The 23,935-nt window shown below is 39.0% G+C and overlaps 1 protein-coding gene across 5 annotated transcripts in view; it reads left to right on the top strand.

Annotated features, from left to right (window-relative positions):
- LOC139761047 (ATP-dependent DNA/RNA helicase DHX36-like) overlaps window positions 1-23,935 on the top strand; it is a 189,584-nt gene that overhangs the window by 157,842 nt on the left and 7,807 nt on the right. For 4 of the 5 annotated variants that reach the window (XM_071684847.1, XM_071684818.1, XM_071684838.1 and 1 more), the window contains 3 exons: window positions 6,596-6,834; window positions 19,654-19,800; window positions 19,981-20,263. In XM_071684847.1, coding sequence (XP_071540948.1) covers window positions 6,596-6,834; window positions 19,654-19,800; window positions 19,981-20,166 — 572 coding nt within the window. In that variant the 3' untranslated portion in view covers window positions 20,167-20,263. Of the gene's footprint in view, window positions 1-6,595; window positions 6,835-19,653; window positions 19,801-19,980; window positions 20,264-23,935 lie in introns of those variants that run through there. The other variant, XM_071684856.1, reaches the window with a different exon arrangement.

Below are 23,935 nucleotides of genomic sequence, written 5' to 3' on the forward strand. Positions count from 1 at the left end.
TTGCAAGATATGTAACATTTTAATGCAATATTGATTTAATAGTTCATTGTAATTTTCCCTTGCAGATTTATTATTATGTGTAGAATGGAGATGTGCTCTGAATAAGGTTTAGGTGTATAATGCTGGTAAGATATATAAGACAATGAATTGATAAATCTGGCTTTTTGACACCATTCACTTAACCTGTTTCTATGTACTCTTGAATGTTTGCTTTTAAACTTATTTGGGCAAATATGTTTAAGCGAGATATACATAAGTATACTTATGTAAGTTTTCAGGTAATAATTTCAAAGCAACGTTACATATGAAAGTTTTATACAGTTTTATACACTGATTGTTAATAAATTGCAAGATATGTAACATTTTAATGCAATATTGATTTAATAGTTCATTGTAATTTTCCCTTGGGGATAGGGGTGAAAGAATACTTCCCACGTATTCCTCGCGTGTCGTAGAAAGCGACTAGAGGGGACGGGAGCGGGGGGCCGGAAATCCTCCCCTCCTTGTATTAACTTTCTAAAATGGGAAACAGAAGAAGGAGTCACGCGGGGAGTGATCATCCTCCTCGAAGGCTCAGAGTGGGGTGCCTAAATGTGTGTGGATGTAACCAAGATGTGAAAAAAGGAGAGATAGGTAGTATGTTTGAGGAAAGGAACCTGGATGTTTTGGCTCTGAGTGAAACGAAGCTCAAGGGTAAAGGGGAAGAGTGGTTTGGAAATGTCTGGGGAGTGAAGTCAGGGGTTAGTGAGAGGACAAGAGCAAGGGAAGGAGTAGCAATACTCCTGAAACAGGAGTTGTGGGAGTATGTGATAGAATGTAAGAAAGTAAATTCTCGATTAATATGGGTAAAATTGAAAGTTGATGGAGAGAGGTGGGTGATTATTGGTGCATATGCACCTGGGCATGAGAAGAAAGATCATGAGAGGCAAGTGTTTTGGGAGCAGCTAAATGAGTGTGTTAGCGGTTTTGATGCACGAGACCGGGTTATAGTGATGGGTGATTTGAATGCAAAGGTGAGTAATGTGGCAGTTGAGGGAATAATTGGTATGCATGGGGTGTTCAGTGTTGTAAATGGAAATGGTGAAGAGCTTGTAGATTTATGTGCTGAAAAAGGACTGATGATTGGGAATACCTGGTTTAAAAAGCGAGATATACATAAGTATACTTATGTAAGTAGGAGAGATGGCCAGAGAGCGTTATTGGATTACGTGTTAATTGACAGGCGTGCGAAAGAGAGACTTTTGGATGTTAATGTGCTGAGAGGTGCAACTGGAGGGATGTCTGATCATTATCTTGTGGAGGCTAAGGTGAAGATTAGTATGGGTTTTCAGAAAAGAGGAGTGAATGTTGGGGTGAAGAAGGTGGTGAGAGTAAGTGAGCTTGGGAAGGAGACCTGTGTGGGGAAGTACCAGGAGAGACTGTGTACAGAATGGAAAAAGGTGAGAACAATGGAAGTAAGGGGAGTCGGGGAGGAATGGGATGTATTTAGGGAATCAGTGATGGATTGCGCAAAAGATGCTTGTGGCATGAGAAGAGTGGGAGGTGGGCTGTTTAGAAAGGGTAGTGAGTGGTGGGATGAAGAAGTAAGAGTATTAGTGAAAGAGAAGAGAGAGGCATTTGGACGATTTTTGCAGGGAAAAAATGCAATTGAGTGGGAGAAGTATAAAAGAAAGAGACAGGAGGTCAAGAGAAAGGTGCAAGAGGTGAAAAAAAGGGCAAATGAGAGTTGGGGTGAGAGACTATCAGTAAATTTTAGGGAGAATAAAAAGATGTTCTGGAAGGAGGTAAATAGGGTGCGTAAGACAAGGGAGCAAATGGGAACTTCAGTGAAGGGCGTAAATGGGGAGGTGATAACAAGTAGCGGTGATGTGAGAAGGAGATGGAATGAGTATTTTGAAGGTTTGTTGAATGTGTCTGATGACAGAGTGGCAGATATAGGGTGTTTTGGTCGAGGTGGTGTGCAAAGTGAGAGGGTTAGGGAAAATGATTTGGTAAACAGAGAAGAGGTAGTAAAAGCTTTGCGGAAGATGAAAGCCGGCAAGGCAGCAGGTTTGGATGGTATTGCAGTGGAATTTATTAAGAAAGGGGGTGACTGTATTGTTGACTGGTTGGTAAGGTTATTTAATGTATGTATGACTCATGGTGAGGTGCCTGAGGATTGGCGGAATGCGTGCATAGTGCCATTGTACAAAGGCAAAGGGGATAAGAGTGAGTGCTCAAATTACAGAGGTATAAGTTTGTTGAGTATTCCTGGTAAATTATATGGGAGGGTATTGATTGAGAGGGTGAAGGCATGTACAGAGCATCAGATTGGGGAAGAGCAGTGCGGTTTCAGAAGTGGTAGAGGATGTGTGGATCAGGTGTTTGCTTTGAAGAATGTATGTGAGAAATACTTAGAAAAGCAAATGGATTTGTATGTAGCATTTATGGATCTGGAGAAGGCATATGATAGAGTTGATAGAGATGCTCTGTGGAAGGTATTAAGAATATATGGTGTGGGAGGCAAGTTGTTAGAAGCAGTGAAAAGTTTTTATCGAGGATGTAAGGCATGTGTACGTGTAGGAAGAGAGGAAAGTGATTGGTTCTCAGTGAATGTAGGTTTGCGGCAGGGGTGTGTGATGTCTCCATGGTTGTTTAATTTGTTTATGGATGGGGTTGTAAGGGAGGTAAATGCTAGAGTCCTGGAAAGAGGGGCAAGTATGAAGTCTGTTGGGGATGAGAGAGCTTGGGAAGTGAGTCAATTGTTGTTCGCTGATGATACAGCGCTGGTGGCTGATTCATGTGAGAAACTGCAGAAGCTGGTGACTGAGTTTGGTAAAGTGTGTGGAAGAAGAAAGTTGAGAGTAAATGTGAATAAGAGCAAGGTTATTAGGTACAGTAGGGGTGAGGGTAAAGTCAATTGGGAGGTGAGTTTGAATGGAGAAAAACTGGAGGAAGTGAAGTGTTTTAGATATCTGGGAGTGGATCTGTCAGCGGATGGAACCATGGAAGCGGAAGTGGATCATAGGGTGGGGGAGGGGGCGAAAATTTTGGGAGCCTTGAAAAATGTGTGGAAGTCGAGAACATTATCTCGGAAAGCAAAAATGGGTATGTTTGAGGGAATAGTGGTTCCAACAATGCTGTATGGTTGCGAGGCGTGGGCTATGGATAGAGATGTGCGCAGGAGGATGGATGTGCTGGAAATGAGATGTTTGAGGACAATGTGTGGTGTGAGGTGGTTTGATCGAGTAAGTAACGTAAGGGTAAGAGAGATGTGTGGAAATAAAAAGAGCGTGGTTGAGAGAGCAGAAGAGGGTGTTTTGAAATGGTTTGGGCACATGGAGAGAATGAGTGAGGAGAGATTGACCAAGAGGATATATGTGTCGGAGGTGGAGGGAACGAGGAGAAGAGGGAGACCAAATTGGAGGTGGAAAGATGGAGTGAAAAAGATTTTGTGTGATCGGGGCCTGAACATGCAGGAGGGTGAAAGGAGGGCAAGAAATAGAGTGAATTGGAGTCATGTGGTATACAGGGCTTGACGTGCTGTCAGTGGATTGAAGCAAGGCATGTGAAGCGTCTGGGGTAAACCATGGAAAGCTGTGTAGGTATGTATATTTGCGTGTGTGGACGTGTGTATGTACATGTGTATGGGGGGGGGGTTGGGCCATTTCTTTCGTCTGTTTCCTTGCGCTACCTCGCAAACGCGGGAGACAGCGACAAAGTATAAAAAAAAAAAAAAAAAAAAACTTATGTAAGTAGGAGAGATGGCCAGAGAGCGTTATTGGATTACGTGTTAATTGACAGGCGTGCGAAAGAGAGACTTTTGGATGTTAATGTGCTGAGAGGTGCAACTGGAGGGATGTCTGATCATTATCTTGTGGAGGCTAAGGTGAAGATTAGTATGGGTTTTCAGAAAAGAGGAGTGAATGTTGGGGTGAAGAAGGTGGTGAGAGTAAGTGAGCTTGGGAAGGAGACCTGTGTGAGGAAGTACCAGGAGAGACTGTGTACAGAATGGAAAAAGGTGAGAAGAATGGAAGTAAGGGGAGTGGGGGAGGAATGGGATGTATTTAGGGAATCAGTGATGGATTGCGCAAAAGATGCTTGTGGCATGAGAAGAGTGGGAGGTGGGCTGTTTAGAAAGGGTAGTGAGTGGTGGGATGAAGAAGTAAGAGTATTAGTGAAAGAGAAGAGAGAGGCATTTGGACGATTTTTGCAGGGAAAAAATGCAATTGAGTGGGAGAAGTATAAAAGAAAGAGACAGGAGGTCAAGAGAAAGGTGCAAGAGGTGAAAAAAAGGGCAAATGAGAGTTGGGGTGAGAGACTATCAGTAAATTTTAGGGAGAATAAAAAGATGTTCTGGAAGGAGGTAAATAGGGTGCGTAAGACAAGGGAGCAAATGGGAACTTCAGTGAAGGGCGTAAATGGGGAGGTGATAACAAGTAGTGGTGATGTGAGAAGGAGATGGAATGAGTATTTTGAAGGTTTGTTGAATGTGTCTGATGACAGAGTGGCAGATATAGGGTGTTTTGGTCGAGGTGGTGTGCAAAGTGAGAGGGTTAGGGAAAATGATTTGGTAAACAGAGAAGAGGTAGTAAAAGCTTTGCGGAAGATGAAAGCCGGCAAGGCAGCAGGTTTGGATGGTATTGCAGTGGAATTTATTAAAAAAGGGGGTGACTGTATTGTTGACTGGTTGGTAAGGTTATTTAATGTATGTATGACTCATGGTGAGGTGCCTGAGGATTGGCGGAATGCGTGCATAGTGCCATTGTACAAAGGCAAAGGGGATAAGAGAGAGTGCTCAAATTACAGAGGTATAAGTTTGTTGAGTATTCCTGGTAAATTATATGGGAGGGTATTGATTGAGAGGGTGAAGGCATGTACAGAGCATCAGATTGGGGAAGAGCAGTGCGGTTTCAGAAGTGGTAGAGGATGTGTGGATCAGGTGTTTGCTTTGAAGAATGTATGTGAGAAATACTTAGAAAAGCAAATGGATTTGTATGTAGCATTTATGGATCTGGAGAAGGCATATGATAGAGTTGATAGAGATGCTCTGTGGAAGGTATTAAGAATATATGGTGTGGGAGGCAAGTTGTTAGAAGCAGTGAAAAGTTTTTATCGAGGATGTAAGGCATGTGTACGTGTAGGAAGAGAGGAAAGTGATTGGTTCTCAGTGAATGTAGGTTTGCGGCAGGGGTGTGTGATGTCTCCATGGTTGTTTAATTTGTTTATGGATGGGGTTGTTAGGGAGGTAAATGCAAGAGTCCTGGAAAGAGGGGCAAGTATGAAGTCTGTTGGGGATGAGAGAGCTTGGGAAGTGAGTCAGTTGTTGTTCGCTGATGATACAGCGCTGGTGGCTGATTCATGTGAGAAACTGCAGAAGCTGGTGACTGAGTTTGGTAAAGTGTGTGGAAGAAGAAAGTTAAGAGTAAATGTGAATAAGAGCAAGGTTATTAGGTACAGTAGGGTTGAGGGTCAAGTCAATTGGGAGGTGAGTTTGAATGGAGAAAAACTGGAGGAAGTGAAGTGTTTTAGATATCTGGGAGTGGATCTGTCAGCGGATGGAACCATGGAAGCGGAAGTGGATCATAGGGTGGGGGAGGGGGCGAAAATTTTGGGAGCCTTGAAAAATGTGTGGAAGTCGAGAACAGTATCTCGGAAAGCAAAAATGGGTATGTTTGAAGGAATAGTGGTTCCAACAATGTTGTATGGTTGCGAGGCGTGGGCTATGGATAGAGTTGTGCGCAGGAGGATGGATGTGCTGGAAATGAGATGTTTGAGGACAATGTGTGGTGTGAGGTGGTTTGATCGAGTAAGTAACGTAAGGGTAAGAGAGATGTGTGGAAATAAAAAGAGCGTGGTTGAGAGAGCAGAAGAGGGTGTTTTGAAATGGTTTGGTCACATGGAGAGAATGAGTGAGGAAAGATTGACCAAGAGGATATATGTGTCGGAGGTGGAGGGAACGAGGAGAAGAGGGAGACCAAATTGGAGGTGGAAAGATGGAGTGAAAAAGATTTTGTGTGATCGGGGCCTGAACATGCAGGAGGGTGTAAGGAGGGCAAGGAATAGAGTGAATTGGAGCGATGTGGTATACAGGGGTTGACGTGCTGTCAGTGGAGTGAATCAAGGCATGTGAAGCGTCTGGGGTAAACCATGGAAAGCTGTGTAGGTATGTATATTTGCGTGTGTGGACGTGTGTATGTACATGTGTATGGGGGGGGGTTGGGCCATTTCTTTCGTCTGTTTCCTTGCGCTACCTCGCAAACGCGGGAGACAGCGACAAAGTATAAAAAAAAAAAAAAAAAAAAAAAAAATGTTTGAGTGTGTGGATGTGTTGATTTATGTATTATTTGTATTAATTAAGGTGGCAGGGTTCTTTACCACTTGATTTGGTGACACCTGCCAGTGTTCTTTTTAGCTTTTGTCACTAACTTGTTGCACACACATATGAATATAACATGTGTTTGTATTTGAAATTTCATGCTGATTTGTGGTATGTACATTGTTATGATTAAGGAGGTAAAGAGAATATGTTTCCTGTGTGAGTGCTTAATGTTATTCTTGAAATTTTATCTGTTAGCTTTAGTTTGAAATAACATAATTAAACATCTTTTACTAGGTGTGGTTAATCGTAACTCTGAAAACCTTGCCTTGGTGCGAGCCATCATCACAGCTGGCCTTTACCCAAATGTTGCCAGAATATTGCCGAACACAGGACGTCCAAGTCCCCATAAACCTCTTAAGATACGAACAGCACAGGAACGACGAGTGGCACTACATCCTAAGTCAGTAAATGAAAAGGATAGAGATTTCAAATATCCATGGATGGTATACAGAGAAAAAATCAAGTCATCCAAGGTAAGCTGTTTTTGACCATTGAATTTTTACGTAGTTGAAGCACCTAAAGTTTTGCTAGTTTTATTCTTCTTGAACTAAGCAGCCAATGTATGTCACTTTCCATTGTGAAAAAAGATTTTAGGTGTTTCTTTGTTTTTATTCCTAGTGAATTTTAGTTAAAGTATCACACAGATGCTATGCTGTATTAATTATGTGGCTATATCATTTTGTGTTATTTTGTATATATGGTGTATGAAAAGCAAATGAAATAATTCAGATAAAAGAAAAAAAAGGTTTCAAGAAATGCGCTAGGCAAAGGCAGGCAATCACTTTAGCTTGTGGTCATTTAGTAGCAAGTGGCGATGTCCAGCCAGTTAGGCAGTCCAACTCACGTGGTTATATGTTGTTGATTCATCCTACAATCTCATATTGCAATATTGGGATACATTCTCTTCACTTTCCCTACAATTACAAGTGGATAGTGTGCATGGCACTTTCCAATCAGCTGAGCGTAGAGCAGTGGCATATCTAGGGTATGGCAGGTAGGGCAGGTGCCCTGGGCACCACTTGAAGGGGGGCGCCATGCAACAGGCTTGTTTTTTGACATATGCTACCCGATTGACATTTTTGACGGTTTGGTTTTGTGAGATAAAAAAGAAACTCTCCTACTTTTCAACTGTGATAATATTTTGCTACTGTCAGTTGCATTACTGCTTGTATGTTACAATTTTGATCAAATAAGTCTTTAAGTCTTTCAAGAGTTTATATAGATTTAAGTTTGGCCTAACTCTTCAACAGTTTATAATTTTTTTTTTTTCTTTTTTTTTTTTTTTTGCTGTTGCTGTCTCCTGCGTTTGCGAGGTAGCGCAAGGAAACAGACGAAAGAAATGGCCCAACCCACCCCCATACACATGTATATACATACGTCCACACACGCAAATATACATACCTACACAGCTTTCCATGGTTTACCCCAGACGCTTCACATGCCTTGATTCAATCCACTGACAGCACGTCAACCCCGGTTTACCACATCGCTCCAATTCACTCTATTCCTTGCCCTCCTTTCACCCTCCTGCATGTTCAGGCCCCGATCACACAAAATCTTTTTCACTCCATCTTTCCACCTCCAATTTGGTCTCCCTCTTCTCCTCGTTCCCTCCACCTCCGACACATATATCCTCTTGGTCAATCTTTCCTCACTCATTCTCTCCATGTGACCAGACCATTTCAAAACACCCTCTTCTGCTTTCTCAACCACGCTCTTTTTATTTCCACACATCTCTCTTACCCTTACGTTACTTACTCAATCAAACCACCTCACACCACACATTGTCCTCAAACATCTCATTTCCAGCACATCCATCCTCCTGCGCACAACTCTATCCATAGCCCACGCCTCGCAACCATACAACATTGTTGGAACCACTATTCCTTCAAACATACCCATTTTTGCTTTCCGAGATAATGTTCTCGACTTCCACACATTCTTCAAGGCTCCCAGAATTTTCGCCCCCTCCCCCACCCTATGATCCACTTCCGCTTCCATGGTTCCATCCGCTGCCAGATCCACTCCCAGATATCTAGAACACTTCATTTCCTCCAGTTTTTCTCCATTCAAACTCACCTCCCAATTGACTTGACCCTCAACCCTACTGTACCTAATAACCTTGCTCTTATTCACATTTACTCTTAACTTTCTTCTTTCACACACTTTACCAAACTCAGTCACCAGCTTCTGTAGTTTCTCACATGAATCAGCCACCAGCGCTGTATCATCAGCGAACAACAACTGACTCACTTCCAAAGCTCTCTCATCCCCAACAGACTTCATACTTGCCCCTCTTTCCAAAACTCTTGCATTCACCTCCCTAACAACCCCATCCATAAACAAATTAAACAACCATGGAGACATCACACACCCCTGCCGCAAACCTACATTCACTGAGAACCAATCACTTTCCTCTCTTCCTACACGTACACATGCCTTACATCCTCGATAAAAACTTTTCACTGCTTCTAACAACTTGCCTCCCACACCATATATTCTTAATACCTTCCACAGAGCATCTCTATCAACTCTATCATATGCCTTCTCCAGATCCATAAATGCTACATACAAATCCATTTGCTTTTCTAAGTATTTCTCACATACATTCTTCAAAGCAAACACCTGATCCACACATCCTCTACCACTTCTGAAACCACACTGCTCTTCCCCAATCTGATGCTCTGTACATGCCTTCACCCTCTCAATCAATACCCTCCCATATAATTTGCCAGGAATACTCAACAAACTTATACCTCTGTAATTTGAGCACTCACTCTTATCCCCTTTGCCTTTGTACAATGGCACTATGCAGGCATTCCGCCAATCCTCAGGCACCTCACCATGAGTCATATATACATTAAATAACCTTACCAACCAGTCAACAATACAGTCACCCCCTTTTTTAATAAATTCCACTGCAATACCATCCAAACCTGCTGCCTTGCCGGCTTTCATCTTCCGCAAAGCTTTTACTACCTCTTCTCTGTTTACCAAATCATTTTCCCTAACCCTCGCACTTTGCACACCACCTCGACCAAAACACCCTATATCTGCCACTCTATCATCAAACACATTCAACAAACCTTCAAAATACTCACTCCATCTCCTTCTCACATCACCACTACTTGTTATCACCTCCCCATTTGCGCCCTTCACTGAAGTTCCCATTTGCTCCCTTGTCTTACGCACTTTATTTACCTCCTTCCAGAACATCTTTTTATTCTCCCTAAAACTTAATGGTACTCTCTCACCCCAACTCTCATTTGCCCTTTTTTTCACCTCTTGCACCTTTCTCTTGACCTCCTGTCTCTTTCTTTTATACGTCTCCCACTCAATTGCATTTTTTCCCTGCAAAAATCGTCCAAATGCCTCTCTCTTCTCTTTCACTAATACTCTTACTTCTTCATCCCACCACTCACTACCCTTTCTAATCAACCCACCTCCCACTCTTCTCATACCACAAGCATCTTTTGCGCAATCTATCACTGATTCCCTAAATACATCCCATTCCTCCCCCACTCCCCTTACTTCCATTGTTCTCACCTTTTTCCATTCTGTACTCAGTCTCTCCTGGTACTTCCTCACACAAGTCTCCTTCCCAAGATCACTTACTCTCACCACCCTCTTCACCCCAACATTCACTCTTCTTTTCTGAAAACCCATACAAATCTTCACCTTAGCCTCCACAAGATAATGATCAGACATCCCTCCAGTTGCACCTCTCAGCACATTAACATCCAAAAGTCTCTCTTTCGCGCACCTGTCAATTAACACATAATCCAATAACGCTCTCTGGCCATCTCTCCTACTTACATAAGTATACTTATGTATATCTCGCTTTTTAAACCAGGTATTCCCAATCATCAGTCCTTTTTCAGCACATAAATCTACAAGCTCTTCACCATTTCCATTTACAGCACTGAACACCCCATGTATACCAATTATTCCCTCAACTGCCACATTACTCACCTTTGCATTCAAATCACCCAACACTATAACCCGGTCTCGTGCATCAAAACCACTAACACACTCATTCAGCTGCTCCCAAAACACTTGCCTCTCATGATCTTTCTTCTCATGCCCAGGTGCATATGCACCAATAATCACCCATCTCTCTCCATCAACTTTCAGTTTGACCCATATCAACCTAGAATTTACTTTCTTCCATTCTATCACATACTTCCACAACTCCTGTTTCAGGAGTACTGCTACTCCTTCCCTTGCTCTTGTCCTCTCACTAACCCCTGACTTTACTCCCAAGACATTCCCAAACCACTCTTCCCCTTTACCCTTGAGCTTCGTTTCACTCAGAGCCAAAACATCCAGGTTCCTTTCCTCAAACATACTACCTATCTCTCCTTTTTTCACATCTTGGTTACATCCACACACATTTAGGCACCCCAATCTGAGCCTTCGAGGAGGATGAGCACTCCCCGCGTGACTCCTTCTTCTGTTTCCCATTTTAGAAAGTTAAAAAAATACAAGGAGGGGAGGATTTCTGGCCCCCCGCTCCCGTCCCCTCTAGTCGCTTTTTATGACACGCGAGGAATGCGTGGGAAGTATTCTTTCACCCCTATCCCCAGGGATAATATACATATATATATACACATACACACACATACACACACACACGCACATATACACACACACACACATACACATATATACATGTGAAAAATGTAAGAAACAATTTAGAAAACTGAAACTTCTAGCTTGAAATGAAAAGAAAAAATGAATGTCGCATAATGGTGTTTATAATTACGCTGTATATATTTTTATGTACATCCATTGTATGTACATTTTTAATCAAGCCAGGGGCACAATTTCAGTGCTTGCCATAGGCACTGTTTCCCCTAGATACGCCCCTGAATAGTTAGGGGTATTTTTTAGCTCAAAGTACTTTGTGTTTCAAAAATACGTCTTATAACGAATTTTCAAATTTGAAAGGTGAGATATTCAAACACTTCTATACTGGAAATAGTCATGGTTGATATATCATAATGATCTCAGTCACCGGTACATACACAGTAAATACGATGCAAAGGAACAGAAATATTTTAAATTGACTTCATTTAACAGCTTAATTGAATATCATTAGGAGGGCTAAATGTTATTTTAACAGCAGATTTGTATTCAGCATAAAATTACTTCTTAGAATGAGGTTTTAAAGCAAATCTATTTTTCTGAGAAAAATACTAAGAAATTGAGAAATACTTAGAAAAGCAGATGTATTTGTATGTAGCATTTATGGATCTGGTGAAGGCATATGATAGAGTTGATAGAGATGCTCTGTGGAAGGTATTAAGAATATGTGGTGTGGGAGGCAAGTTGTTAGAAGCAATGAAAAGTTTTTCTCGGATGTAAGGTATGTGTACATGTAGGAAGAGAGGAAAATGATTAGTTCTCAGTGAATGTAGGTTTGTGGCAGGGGTGTGTGATGTCTCCATGGTTGTTTAATTTGTTTATGGATGGGGTTATTAGGAAGGTGAATGCAAGAGATTTGGAAAGGGGGGCAAGTATGCAGTCTGTTGTGGATGAAAGAGCTTGGAAAGTGAGTCAGTTGTTGTTCGCTGATGATACAGCGCTGGTGGCTGATTTATGTGAGAAACTGTAGAAGCTGGTGACTGAGTTTGGTAAAGTGTGTGAGAGAAGAAAGCTGAGAATACATGTGAATAAGAGCAAGGTTATTAGGTACAGTAGGGTAAAGGGACAAGTCAACTGGGAGGTAAGTTTGAATGGAGAAAAACTGGAGGAAGTAAAGTGTTTTAGATATCTGGGAGTGGATTTGGCGGCGGATGGAACCATGGAAGCGGAAGTGAATCGTAGGGTTGGGGCGAAAGTTCTGGGAGCCTTGAAGAATGTGTGGAAGTCGAGAACATTATCTCGGAAAGCAAAAATGGGTATGTTTGAAGGAATAGTGGTTCCAACAATGTTATATGGTTGTGAGGCGTAGGCTATGGATAGAGTTGTGTGGAGGAGGGTGGATGTGCTGGAAATGAGATGTTTGAGGACAATATGTGGTGTGAGGTGGTTTGATCGAGTAAGTGATAATAGGGTAAATGAGATGTGTGGTAATAAAAGGAGTGTGGTTGAGAGCAGAAGAGGGTGTTCTGAAATGGTTTGGTCACATGGAGAGAATGAGTGAGGAAAGATTGACCAAGAGAATATATGTGTCAGAGGTGGAGGGAATGAGGAGAAGTGGGAGACCAAATTGGAGGTGGAAAGATGGAGTGAAAAAGATTTTGAGTGATCGGGGCCTGAACATGCAGGAGGGTGAAAGGCGTGCAAGGAATAGAGTGAATTGGAACGATGTGGTATACCGGGGTCGACGTGCTGTCAATGGATTGAGCCAGGGCATGTGAAGTGTCTGGGGTAAACCATGGAAAGTTGTGTGGGGCCTGGATGTGGAAAGGGAGCTGTGGTTTCGGTGCATTATTACATGACAGCTAGAGACTGAGTGTGAACGAATGTGGCCTTTGTTGTCTTTTCCTAGCGCTACCTCGAGCACATGAGGGGGGAGGGGGTTGTTATTTCATGTGTGGCGGGGTGGCAATAGGAATTGAATAAAGGCAGACAGTATGAATTATGTACATGTGTTTATATGTATATGTCTGTATGTGTATATATATGTATATGTTGAGATGTACATGTATGTATATGTGCTGTGTGGGCATGTATGTCTATACATGTGGGTGGGTTAGGCCATTCTTTCATCTGTTTCCTTACGCTTCCTCATTAACGTGGGAGACAGCGACAAAGCAAAATGAATAAATTGATAATTTTTAAAGCAAACACCTGACCCACACATCCTATTCCACTTCTGAAACCACACTGCTCTTCCTTAATCTGATGCTCTGTATGTGCCTTCACCCTCTCAATCAATACCCTCCCATATAATTTCCCAGGAATACTCGACAAACTTATATCTCTGTAATTTGAGCACTTACTCTTGTCCCCTTTGCCTTTGTACAGATTTGTATTCAACTTGAAAAATAGTAATTATAATGAGTTTTTAAAGCAAATCTGTTTTTCTGGAAAAATACTAAAAAATTGTAGGTTATGATAATTCAGGGTATTTTTTAGCTCTCTAAATTTTGTGTTTCTAAATTGAAAGATAAGATATTGAAACACTTCTATACTTGAAATAATCATGGAAAATATATCATAATGCTCTCATTTACTGCCACATACTCAGTGAATATGATGCAAAGGAACAAAAAGTTTCTTAAGATTGACTTCATTTAACAGCTTAATTGAATGTCTTAAAGATGACTAAACGTTATTTTAACACCAGATTTGTATTTGGCAGGAAAAATACTGATTATAATGAGTCTCTAAAGGAAATCTATTTTTCTGAGACAAATACCAAAAATTGAAGGTAATAGTTCAGGGTATTTTTAAGCTCAAGATTGTTTATGTTTTAAAATTAAAAGATAAGATATTCAGACACTTCTATACTTCAAATAATCATGGAAAATGTATTATAATGCTCTTAGTCACTGATACATACCCAGTAAAGACAATGCAGAGGATCAGAAAATATTTAGAATTGAATTTATTTAACATCTTAATTGAATGTCATAAAGATGACTAAATGATATTTTAACACCAGATTTGTATTCAGCATCAAGAAATATACTTCTCATAATGAGTTTTTAAAGGAAATTATTTTTCTGAGAAAAATGTAAAAAATTGAAAGTAATACAATACTTCAGGGTATTTTTTGGCTCCAAAAACCTTGTTTCAAAATTGAAAGATTGAAATACTGAAACACTTCTATACTTGAAATAATCATGGAAAATATATCATGATGGTGTCAGTTACCGATACATATGCAGTAAATAAGATGCAAAGGAGCAGAAATTGTTTTGAAATTGACTTCATTTAACAGTATTTTTGAATGTCATAAAGACAACTAAACGATGTTTAAACACCAGATTAGTATGCTGCATGAAAAATACTAATTATAATGAATAAAATGCCAGAAACTGAAGGTAACAGTGAGGAGTATTTTTAGCACAATTTTTTCATTTCAAAATTGAAGGATAAAATATTCAAATGCTTCTAGCTTGAAATGATCATGGAAAATATATCATAATATTCTTAGTTGCTGATACATACCCAGTAAGTACGATGCAAAGGATAAGAAAATATTTAAAATTGAATTCATTTAACTGCTTAATTGAACGTTATAAAGATGACTAAATGCTATTCTAACACCAGATTTGTATTCAGCATAAAATATACTTCTCATAATGAGTTTTAAAGGAAATTATTTTTCCGAGAAAAATGCCAAAAATTGGAGGTAATACTTCAGGGTATTTTTGGCTCCAAAAACGTCTTGTTTCAAAATTAAAAGATCAAATATTCAAACACTTCTATACTTGAAATAATCATGGAAAATATATCATAATGCTGTCAGTTACTGATACATAACCAATAAATATGATGCAAAGGAGCAGAAAATATTTTGAAATTAACTTCATTTAACAGCTTAATTGAATGTCATAAAGATGACTAAACAATATTTGAACACTAGATTTGTATTTAACATGAAAAAATACTTCTTATAGTGAGTTTTTAAATGAATTTTTTCTCTGAAAAAAAAATGCCAAAAAGTGAAGGTAACAGTTCCTGGTATTTTTAGCTCAAAGAGCTTTTTGTTTCAAAACTGAAAAATAAAACTTTGTCAAACACTTTTGCGCTTGAAATAATCATGGAAAATATATATATCATAATGCTCTCAGTCACTGATGCATGCTCAGGAAAAGTGATGGAAAGGAACAGAAATGTTTTATAACTGACTTCATGTAACAGCTTAATTGAGTGTCATTAAGAGGACTAAACGTTATTTTAACGCCAGACTTGTATTCAGCATGAAAAATTCTTCTTGTAATGAGTTTTTAAAGCAAATGTATTTTACAGAGAAAAGTACCAAAAATTGAAGAGTATATTTTGTTCCAAAAACTTTTTTGTTTGAAAATTGAAAGATAAGATATTCAGACACTTCTGTTCTTGAAATAATCATGGAAAATATATCATAATGCTCTCAGTACCTGATGCATAATTAGTAAATACAATACAAAGTAACAGAAAGTATTTTAGATTTTTTTTTATTTTATTTTGCTTTGTCGCTGTCTCCCGCGTTAGCAAGGTAGCGCAAGGAAACAGACGAAAGAATGGCCCAACCCACCCACATACACATGTGTATACATACGCATCCACACACGCAAATATACATACCTATACATCTCAATGTACACATATACATACACACACAGACATATACATATATACACATGTACATAATTCATACTTTCTGTCTCTATTTATTCCCATCGCCACCTCGCCACACATGGAATAACAACCCCCTCCCCCCTCATGTGTGCGAGGTAGCACTAGGAAAAGACAACAAAGGCCCCATTCGTTCACACTCAGTCTCTAGCTGTCATGTAAATAATGCACCGAAACCACAGCTCCCTTTCCACATCCAGGCCCCACAGAACTTTCCATGGTTTACCTCAGACACTTCACATGATTGAGAGGGTGAAGGCATATACAGAGCATCAGATTAAGGAAGAGCAGTAGAGGATGTGTGGGTCAGGTGTTTGCTTTAAAAATTATCAATTTATTCATTTTGCTTTGTCGCTGTCTCCCACGTTAAGGAGGTAGCGCAAGGAAACAGATGAAAGAATGGCCCAACCCACCCACATACACATGTATATACATACATGCCCACACAGCACATATACATACGTGTACATCTCAACTTTACATATATATACACACACACAGACATAGACATATATACACATGCACATAATTCATACTGTCTGCCTTTATTCAATTCCTACTGTCTGCCTTTATTCAATTCCCATTGCCACCCCGCCACACATGAAATAACAACCCCCTCCCCCCTCATGTGCTCGAGGTAGCGCTAGGAAAAGACAACAAAGGCCACATTCGTTCACACTCAGTCTCTAGCTGTCATGTAATAATGCACCGAAACCACAGCTCCCTTTCCACATCCAGGCCCCACACAACTTTCCATGGTTTACCCCAGACACTTCACATGCCCTGGCTCAATCCATTGACAGCACGTCGACCCCGGTATACCACATCGTTCCAATTCACTCTATTCCTTGCACGCCTTTCACCCTCCTGCATGTTCAGGCCCCGATCACTCAAAATCTTTTTCACTCCATCTTTCCACCTCCAATTTGGTCTCCCACTTCTCCTCGTTCCCTCCACCTCTGACACATATATTCTCTTGGTCAATCTTTCCTCACTCATTCTCTCCATGTGACCAAACCATTTCAAAACACCCTCTTCTGCTCTCTCAACCACACTCTTTTTATTTCCACACATCTCTCTTACCCTTACATTACTTACTCAATCAAACCACCTCACACCACATATTGTCCTCAAACATCTCATTTCCAGCACATCCACTCTCCTACGCACAACTCTATCCATAGCCCACGCCTCGCAGCCATACAACATTGTTGGAACCACTATTCCTTCAAACATGCCCATTTTTCCTTTTCGAGATAATGTTCTCGACTTCCAAACATTCTTCAAGGCTCCCAAAATTTTCGCCCCCTTCCCCACCCTACGATTCACTTCCGCTTCCATGGTTCCATCCGCTGCCAGATCCACTCCCAGATATCTAAAACACTTCACTTCCTCCAGTTTTTCTCCATTCAAACTTACCTCCCAATTGACTTAGACACTCAACCCTACTGTTCCTAATAACCTTTCTTCTTTCACACACTTTACCAAACTCAGTCACCAGCTTCTGCAGTTTCTGACATGAATCAGCGAACAACAACTGACTTCATTTAACAGCTTAACTGAATGTCATAGACGACTAAATGTTATTTTAACACCTGATTTGTATCCAGCAGGAAAAGTACTTTTTATATTGAGTCTTTAAAGGAAATAGATTTTTATGAAAAATACCAAAAGGTGAAGGTAATAGTTCAGGAGATTTTTAAGCTCAAAAAACTTTGTTTCAAAATTTAAAGAAAAGATATTCAAACATTTCTATACCTCAAATAATTATGTTACCGATTCATACCCAGTAAATATGATGCAAAGGATTAGAAAATGATTTAAAATTGACTTCATTTAACAGCTTAATTGAATGTCATAAAGATGACTAAACGATATTTTAATACCAGATTTGTATTCAGCATGAAAAGTACTTCTTATAATGAGTTTTTAAAGGAAATCTATTTTTCTGACAAAAATGCCAATAACTGAAGGTAACAGTTCAGGGTTTTTTTAAAGGGTCAATTTTTTTTTAATTTTTTCAAAATTGAAAGATAGAATATTCAAACACCTCAATACTTGAAATAATCATGGAAAATATATCATAATGCTCTTATTCACCGATACATACTTATTAAATACAATTTAAAGGATCAGAAAATATTTGAAACTGGATTCATTTAACAGCTTTGATTGTGTCATAAAGACGACTAAATGATATTCTAACACCAGATTTGTATTCAGCATAAAATATACTTCTCATAATGAGTTTTTAAAGGAAATACATTTTTCTGAGAAATATGCCAAAAATGAAAGGAATTCTGGGTATTTTTTGGCTTCAAAAACTTTGTTTCAAAATTGAAAGATAAAATATTCAAACACTTCTATACTTGACATAGTCATGGAAAATATATCATAAGGCTCTCAGTTACTGATACATACCCAGTAAGTAATGATGCAAAGGAGCAGAAAATATTTTGAAATTGACTTCATTTAACAGCTTAATTGAAGTCATACAGATGATTAAACGATACTTTAACACAAGATTGGTATTCAGCATGAGAAAATGCTTTTTATAATGAGTTTTTAAAGGAAATCTATTTTTCTGACAAAAATGCCAAAAACTGAAGTTAACAGTTCAGGGTATTTTTTAGCTTGAGATTTTTGTTTCAAAATTGAAAGATCAAATATTCAAACACTTCTATCCTTGAAGTAATCATGAATAATATATCATAATGTTCTCAGTCACCGATACATACTCATTAAATAAGATCAAAGGAACAGAAATATTTTAAAACTGACTTCATTTAACAGCTTAATTGAGTGTCATTAAGAGTACTAAACAATATTTTGACACCAGATTTGTTTTAGCATAAAAGATACTCCTTATAACGAGTTTTCAAAGGAAATCTATTTTTCTGAGAAAAATAGCAAAAATTATAGGTTATTGTTCATGAGATTTTTTAGCTGTAGAATATATCATAATGCTCTCAGTTACCGATATATACTCAGTAAATTTGAGATAAAGGAACAAAAAATATTTTAAAATTGACTTCATTTAACAGCTTAATTGAATGTCATAAAGACGACTAAACATTGCTTCAACTCCAGATTTGTTTTCAGCAGGAAATGTACTTCTTATAATGAGTCTTTAATGGAAATCTATTTTTCTGAGACAAATACCAAAAACTGAAAGTAATAGTTCAGGATATTTTTTAGCTCAAAAAACATTTTGTTTTAAAATTGAAAGATAAGATATTCAAATTCTTCTATTCTTGAAATATGGAAAATATATCATAATACTTTTAGTCACCAATACATACTCAGTAAATATGATGCAAAGGATAACAGATAACATGGCTGTGTTGGTAGACTCCAAAGGGAAACTCTAGATGTTGAGATATTGTGTAAGAGAAGGTGAGAGTTAATGTGAACAGAAATCAGGTAGTGAGGTGCAGCACAGGAAGAAACAGGATGGTTTGAATGTAAATTTAAATGGGGAAGACCTGGAGGAAGAGGAATTTTTAAATGCCTGGGAGTGTACATGACCAAGGAAGTGAATCAGAGGGTGGAAGAAGGGGCTAAAGTCATTGATGCGCTTAGAAGTGCATCTGTAAGTGCATCTGTAAGGATGAACGATGGGTATTTTCAAGATTATAATTGTCCCAGCAGTGTTGTATGGATGTGAGTCTTAGTCCCTGAATGCGAGTGAGAGTGTATTTTTTGGATATTGAATGCCTGAGGATGATAAGTAGTGTGAGATGGATTGATTGTATAAGAAATGATGGTGAGAAAAAGTTGTGGAAAAAAATAGGGAAAGTTCTGTGGGGCCTAGTTGTGCTTAGGGGACTGTGGTCTCAGTGCATTATACATGACAGCTAGAGAGTGGTGGTGAGCAAATGAGGCCATTTCTTCATCCATTCCTGGTGCTTCCTCACTAATATGGGGAACAGCAGATGAGCATGAAAATAGATTTCATTTTGTAAACTAATGTTGTACGTGAATTTCTTCTTCAGGTCTTCATCTTTGACAGCTCTATGGTGCCAAACTATCCCCTTCTTTTCTTTGGAGAGAAACTAAACTATGACCTGAGTAAAGGAGTGATAAATGTTGATGGATTTGTTCAGGTTCGAAGCTCACAACATGTTGCTCATTTAGTGCAGGTCAGTAGTCTGATAGGTTATTAATAGTACCATACTAAAAGTTCATTTCTGAGTTAATTGCCTTTGATACAGATAAGATATTTATGGTCATTGGATGAAGGCAATAGAATTGCTATAAAGTTTTCTGGTGAAGTATGTCACATTTTTTATTGGTTTCTTTCTCCTTTTATTTTGTAACAGAGTTTACGTAGCGAATTAGACCAACTTTTGGAATACAAGATTAGCCATCCAGGTATGACAAGATGGGAGAAATCCAGTAAAGAAGGTGCTCTATTGCAAACAATTGTAGACCTTATCTCCAGTGAGAAAAGTACTGAACCAGACCCAAATGATTTTTATGATGACCAAGATGATGATGATTATTAAACCCTCACCGATTCTTTATATTTTAGTAAATCTACCTTTGTAATAGCATATTGATTGCATACATTAAAATATTGTGTACAACCACTGTTTAACATGTCCAATGTATGTCATTTGATTCCTTGCTTAATATTCATAAAAATATTCCTTGCTTGCAACTGTCAGTACACTTTAACATCACAAGTCCAGTACTCCTTACTTTGATAACTTTCATACTTTGGCGCATTGTTGATGCTGGAGTTCTTTGAAAAGGCAATTATGTTTGCAGAACTCGTTGCTGTGTTTTCCAGGTGGTGCCATAACTCAAGCATCCACTCTTCGCCACTCTTCGTTATTTGCCCAGTTTTGAATTTGAGATGGTCATGTCTGTTGCTCTCCTTTGTTCCTTCATTGTATTTTGCACTTATAATGGTGTCCATCAAGCACTAGAGATCCAGTGGTAAGTTTAATGGTACTAGTAGTAAAGAAAGAAAATGCATTACTTATGATTGTGATCATGTCTGTTGCTCTCCTTTGTTCCTTCATTGTATTCTGAACTTGTAATGGTGTCCAACAAACACTAAAGATCCAGTGTTAAGTTTAATGGTGCTAGTAGCAAAAAATAGAATGCATTAACCTTATGATTTGCAGAATGAGGAAATTCTTCAGTAGTTAGAAAAGGGCAAGTAATTATGCAACAGCATGATTGTTTTGCTGATAGTTCTTTAATTATCATTGACAAAGAAGCAAGGTGAAAGTTGCTGAATTCCTCCACTCTTTCATAGTGGTTACCATGGGGTCTGTTTTGACAGTGGCAGGCAATAACCATTTTTTTTTCCCCACACCAAAAACTTATTTTGGAAAGTATGCTGTATTGATATGTAGGGATGCCTTATGTTGCAAGCAACTGTAATTAGCACCAGGAAAAATTCTGGAAGGTCAGTTGCCCATATGACTTCAAGATGGAACATATGGCCTTAGTATGGGCACTCATACACCCCACATTGATTAGAGATTAATTTGTGATAGTCGTCTGGTCACTCGTGCATACTGTAGTGATTTGGCAGATGTTGAGCGGTTGGCACTAGGAAAATATCTTTGTGTATCAGTAATTTACTAGAGGTGGCAGAGAAGAAATGAAGATTGATGAGCCAGCTAAGTTCAGCTTAAAAACAAACAAAAAGCCAAGCATGTGTGGCACTTCAGATTTTAAGAATTCCATGAAGGAACAAATATGAGTAATTTATCAGACTCTTTTTTATTATTTTCTAGGTACTTCATGTTAATTGATGATATTTTCTCAGTCATGAAAATCTTGAAATGTCATCATTGGGGGAACTCATCAATCATTTTCAAAAGCTTAAAAAACTTTACACTGAAAGTGTGCCCCTATTTGTGGCTTCAGTCAAATGGAAAAGATGGGCTTTTGATGTTATTGGATGTTTGCACAAATTTTTGTCAACTTCTAATAACTGGAAACAAGAAGTGAGAACTTGTCCATACTTTAGGGGGATTACAGGATTTAGAAAAAGTAATCAAAGAATAAGCTTTTGTTGCACATATTATCCAAATATTGGTTTGTTATTATCATTTGGCTGCCTATAGTGGGTATTCTTGTATGGATTATGGGTTTGAGGCAAACACGCTGACAGTAAATGGTAAATTATACTTTAAAGATTTAAACTGAACAAGGGTTATAAGCAATCACTTTGACAGTAAAGGGAATATTATATTTTGAACGTATGAATTCACTATAAGTATGTTCCATTATCATAAAAATGGATTCATTTATATTGCTTCATTCCTATACTGCTGTGATTTTCCACTATGTCAATATGACATCCTACTTCAGTTCCTGTAATAACTACCTGCTTATGAAACAACACCAAATACTGTGGAGTGAATAACACCTATAAATTCTCCCAGGGTAACTGAAAACTTGACCTACTTGCCCTATGACCCAATGTTGGTTCACTTTCTCTCTTCTCTAGGTATTTCTTTAGTTTTTGCTCTCGAGAGCTGGCTGCTTGTGGGCCCCCACCACTAAGGAAAACATGCAGTACTTGGCAAGCTCCTGCATTGCTTGATTACTTTGTGGCCATTAGCAACTTATGGCTGGCCATTTTGATAACTGTTTCTTTCCCTACACCTCAAAGCTTTGAAACTCTCTACACCCTCATGTCTTTGCCAATAACTATAACCCGGCACATTTTAAGACAGGTTTTTTTACTTTTTTCAAAATTTGTAAATGCTTTCCTTTATATCTTCTTTTTCCCTTTCATAATCCTTTCTTTTAAGGTCTGGCCTTGATGTGGACTTTTATCTGTGACTGGAGCCTTCAACATAAAAAAAAGTTTGTTTTGAATTCCATATTTTTCTAATCACTTTTCTCATTTTAGCAAGGTAGCATCAGGAACAAACGAAGAAGGGCTTCCTTTGCATGTACCCATTGTTTAGCTTTCATTTGTACCAAAACCAAAGCCATCCATTCAAGACCAATTCCAACAGTCAAGCCTAATAAGGGGGAACTGAGGGGCTCAACTGGTCCATGGCCTGGGGTCCATGTAGGGCCCTAGGTGTGAGCTCCTCTTCATCAGATCTAACAATCCTACTTTAATTGTGAAATGAAAACCCTCATCCCATCATACCATACTGCCCTTGGAGACTCCACTATCTTCTGCTTGGTTGTCATGATACTCAGGAAGCTGGCAACAGGTCCTAAAGTATAGTGTTGTATGTGAGTATCTGTGTGGGGAATATGCAGGGCAACTGAGCAGTATGTCTGTCTGTCTATATCTTTGATGCCTGTTCCATTCTGGAACTCCCTCAAGGGGGTGGCAGTATGTATTCAGTGTCTTCATTGTAGAAGTTGCAGCTTGGGAATGAGAAGCATTCCTCATCATCATATAACACTCTACATGCATTCTTTTTATAAACTCATTGCTGTCCTAATTTTGGATATTTTGTTAGTTCTTGAAATATTGAAATAGAATGGGCGAGAGGGGTGAGGTTTGCCCCAAGGCCTGTGTCAGTTCTCAATGCTCCACTCTGATATTTCAGAAAATATTGGAAAAGAATGTTGACAGAAGCAGTTAATGTATATACTGGAAACATAAATATTAATCAGTTTCCATTAGTAGTTAATGTCTACTGCTGTCATCTCATCATAGATCATATGTGTGTTGGACGTAATGAGAGTATTAATACATTACATTTAGATTTTCAAGACAAAGAATAGTCATCACATACAATTAGTAAGAGACATTCAGAAAGGATTTCTTAATCATCATAATACATATATTATATTATATTTTGCTGTGTCGCTGTCTCCCGTGTTAGCAAGGTAGCGCAAGGAAACAGACGAAAGAATGGCCCAACCCACCCACATACACATGTATATACATACACGTCCACACACGCAAATATACATACCTATACATCTCAATGTATACATATATATACACTTTCTTTTCTTTCATACTATTCGCCATTTCCCGCATTAGCGAGGTAGCTTTAAGAACAGAGGACTGGGCCTTTGAGGGAATATCCTCACCTGGCCCCCCCTTCTCTGTTCCTTCTTTTATTATATTTTTTTTTATTATACTTTGTCGCTGTCTCCCGCGTTTGCGAGGCAGCGCAAGGAAACAGACGAAAGAAATGGCCCAACTCCCCCCCATACACATGTATATACATACGTCCACACACGCAAATATACACACCTACACAGCTTTCCATGGTTTACCCCAGACGCTTCACATGCCTTGATTCAATCCACTGACAGCACGTCAACCCC

Source organism: Panulirus ornatus, chromosome 3 (genome assembly GCF_036320965.1).
Source record: "Panulirus ornatus isolate Po-2019 chromosome 3, ASM3632096v1, whole genome shotgun sequence".
Classification (NCBI taxonomy): Eukaryota; Metazoa; Arthropoda; class Malacostraca; order Decapoda; family Palinuridae; genus Panulirus; species Panulirus ornatus.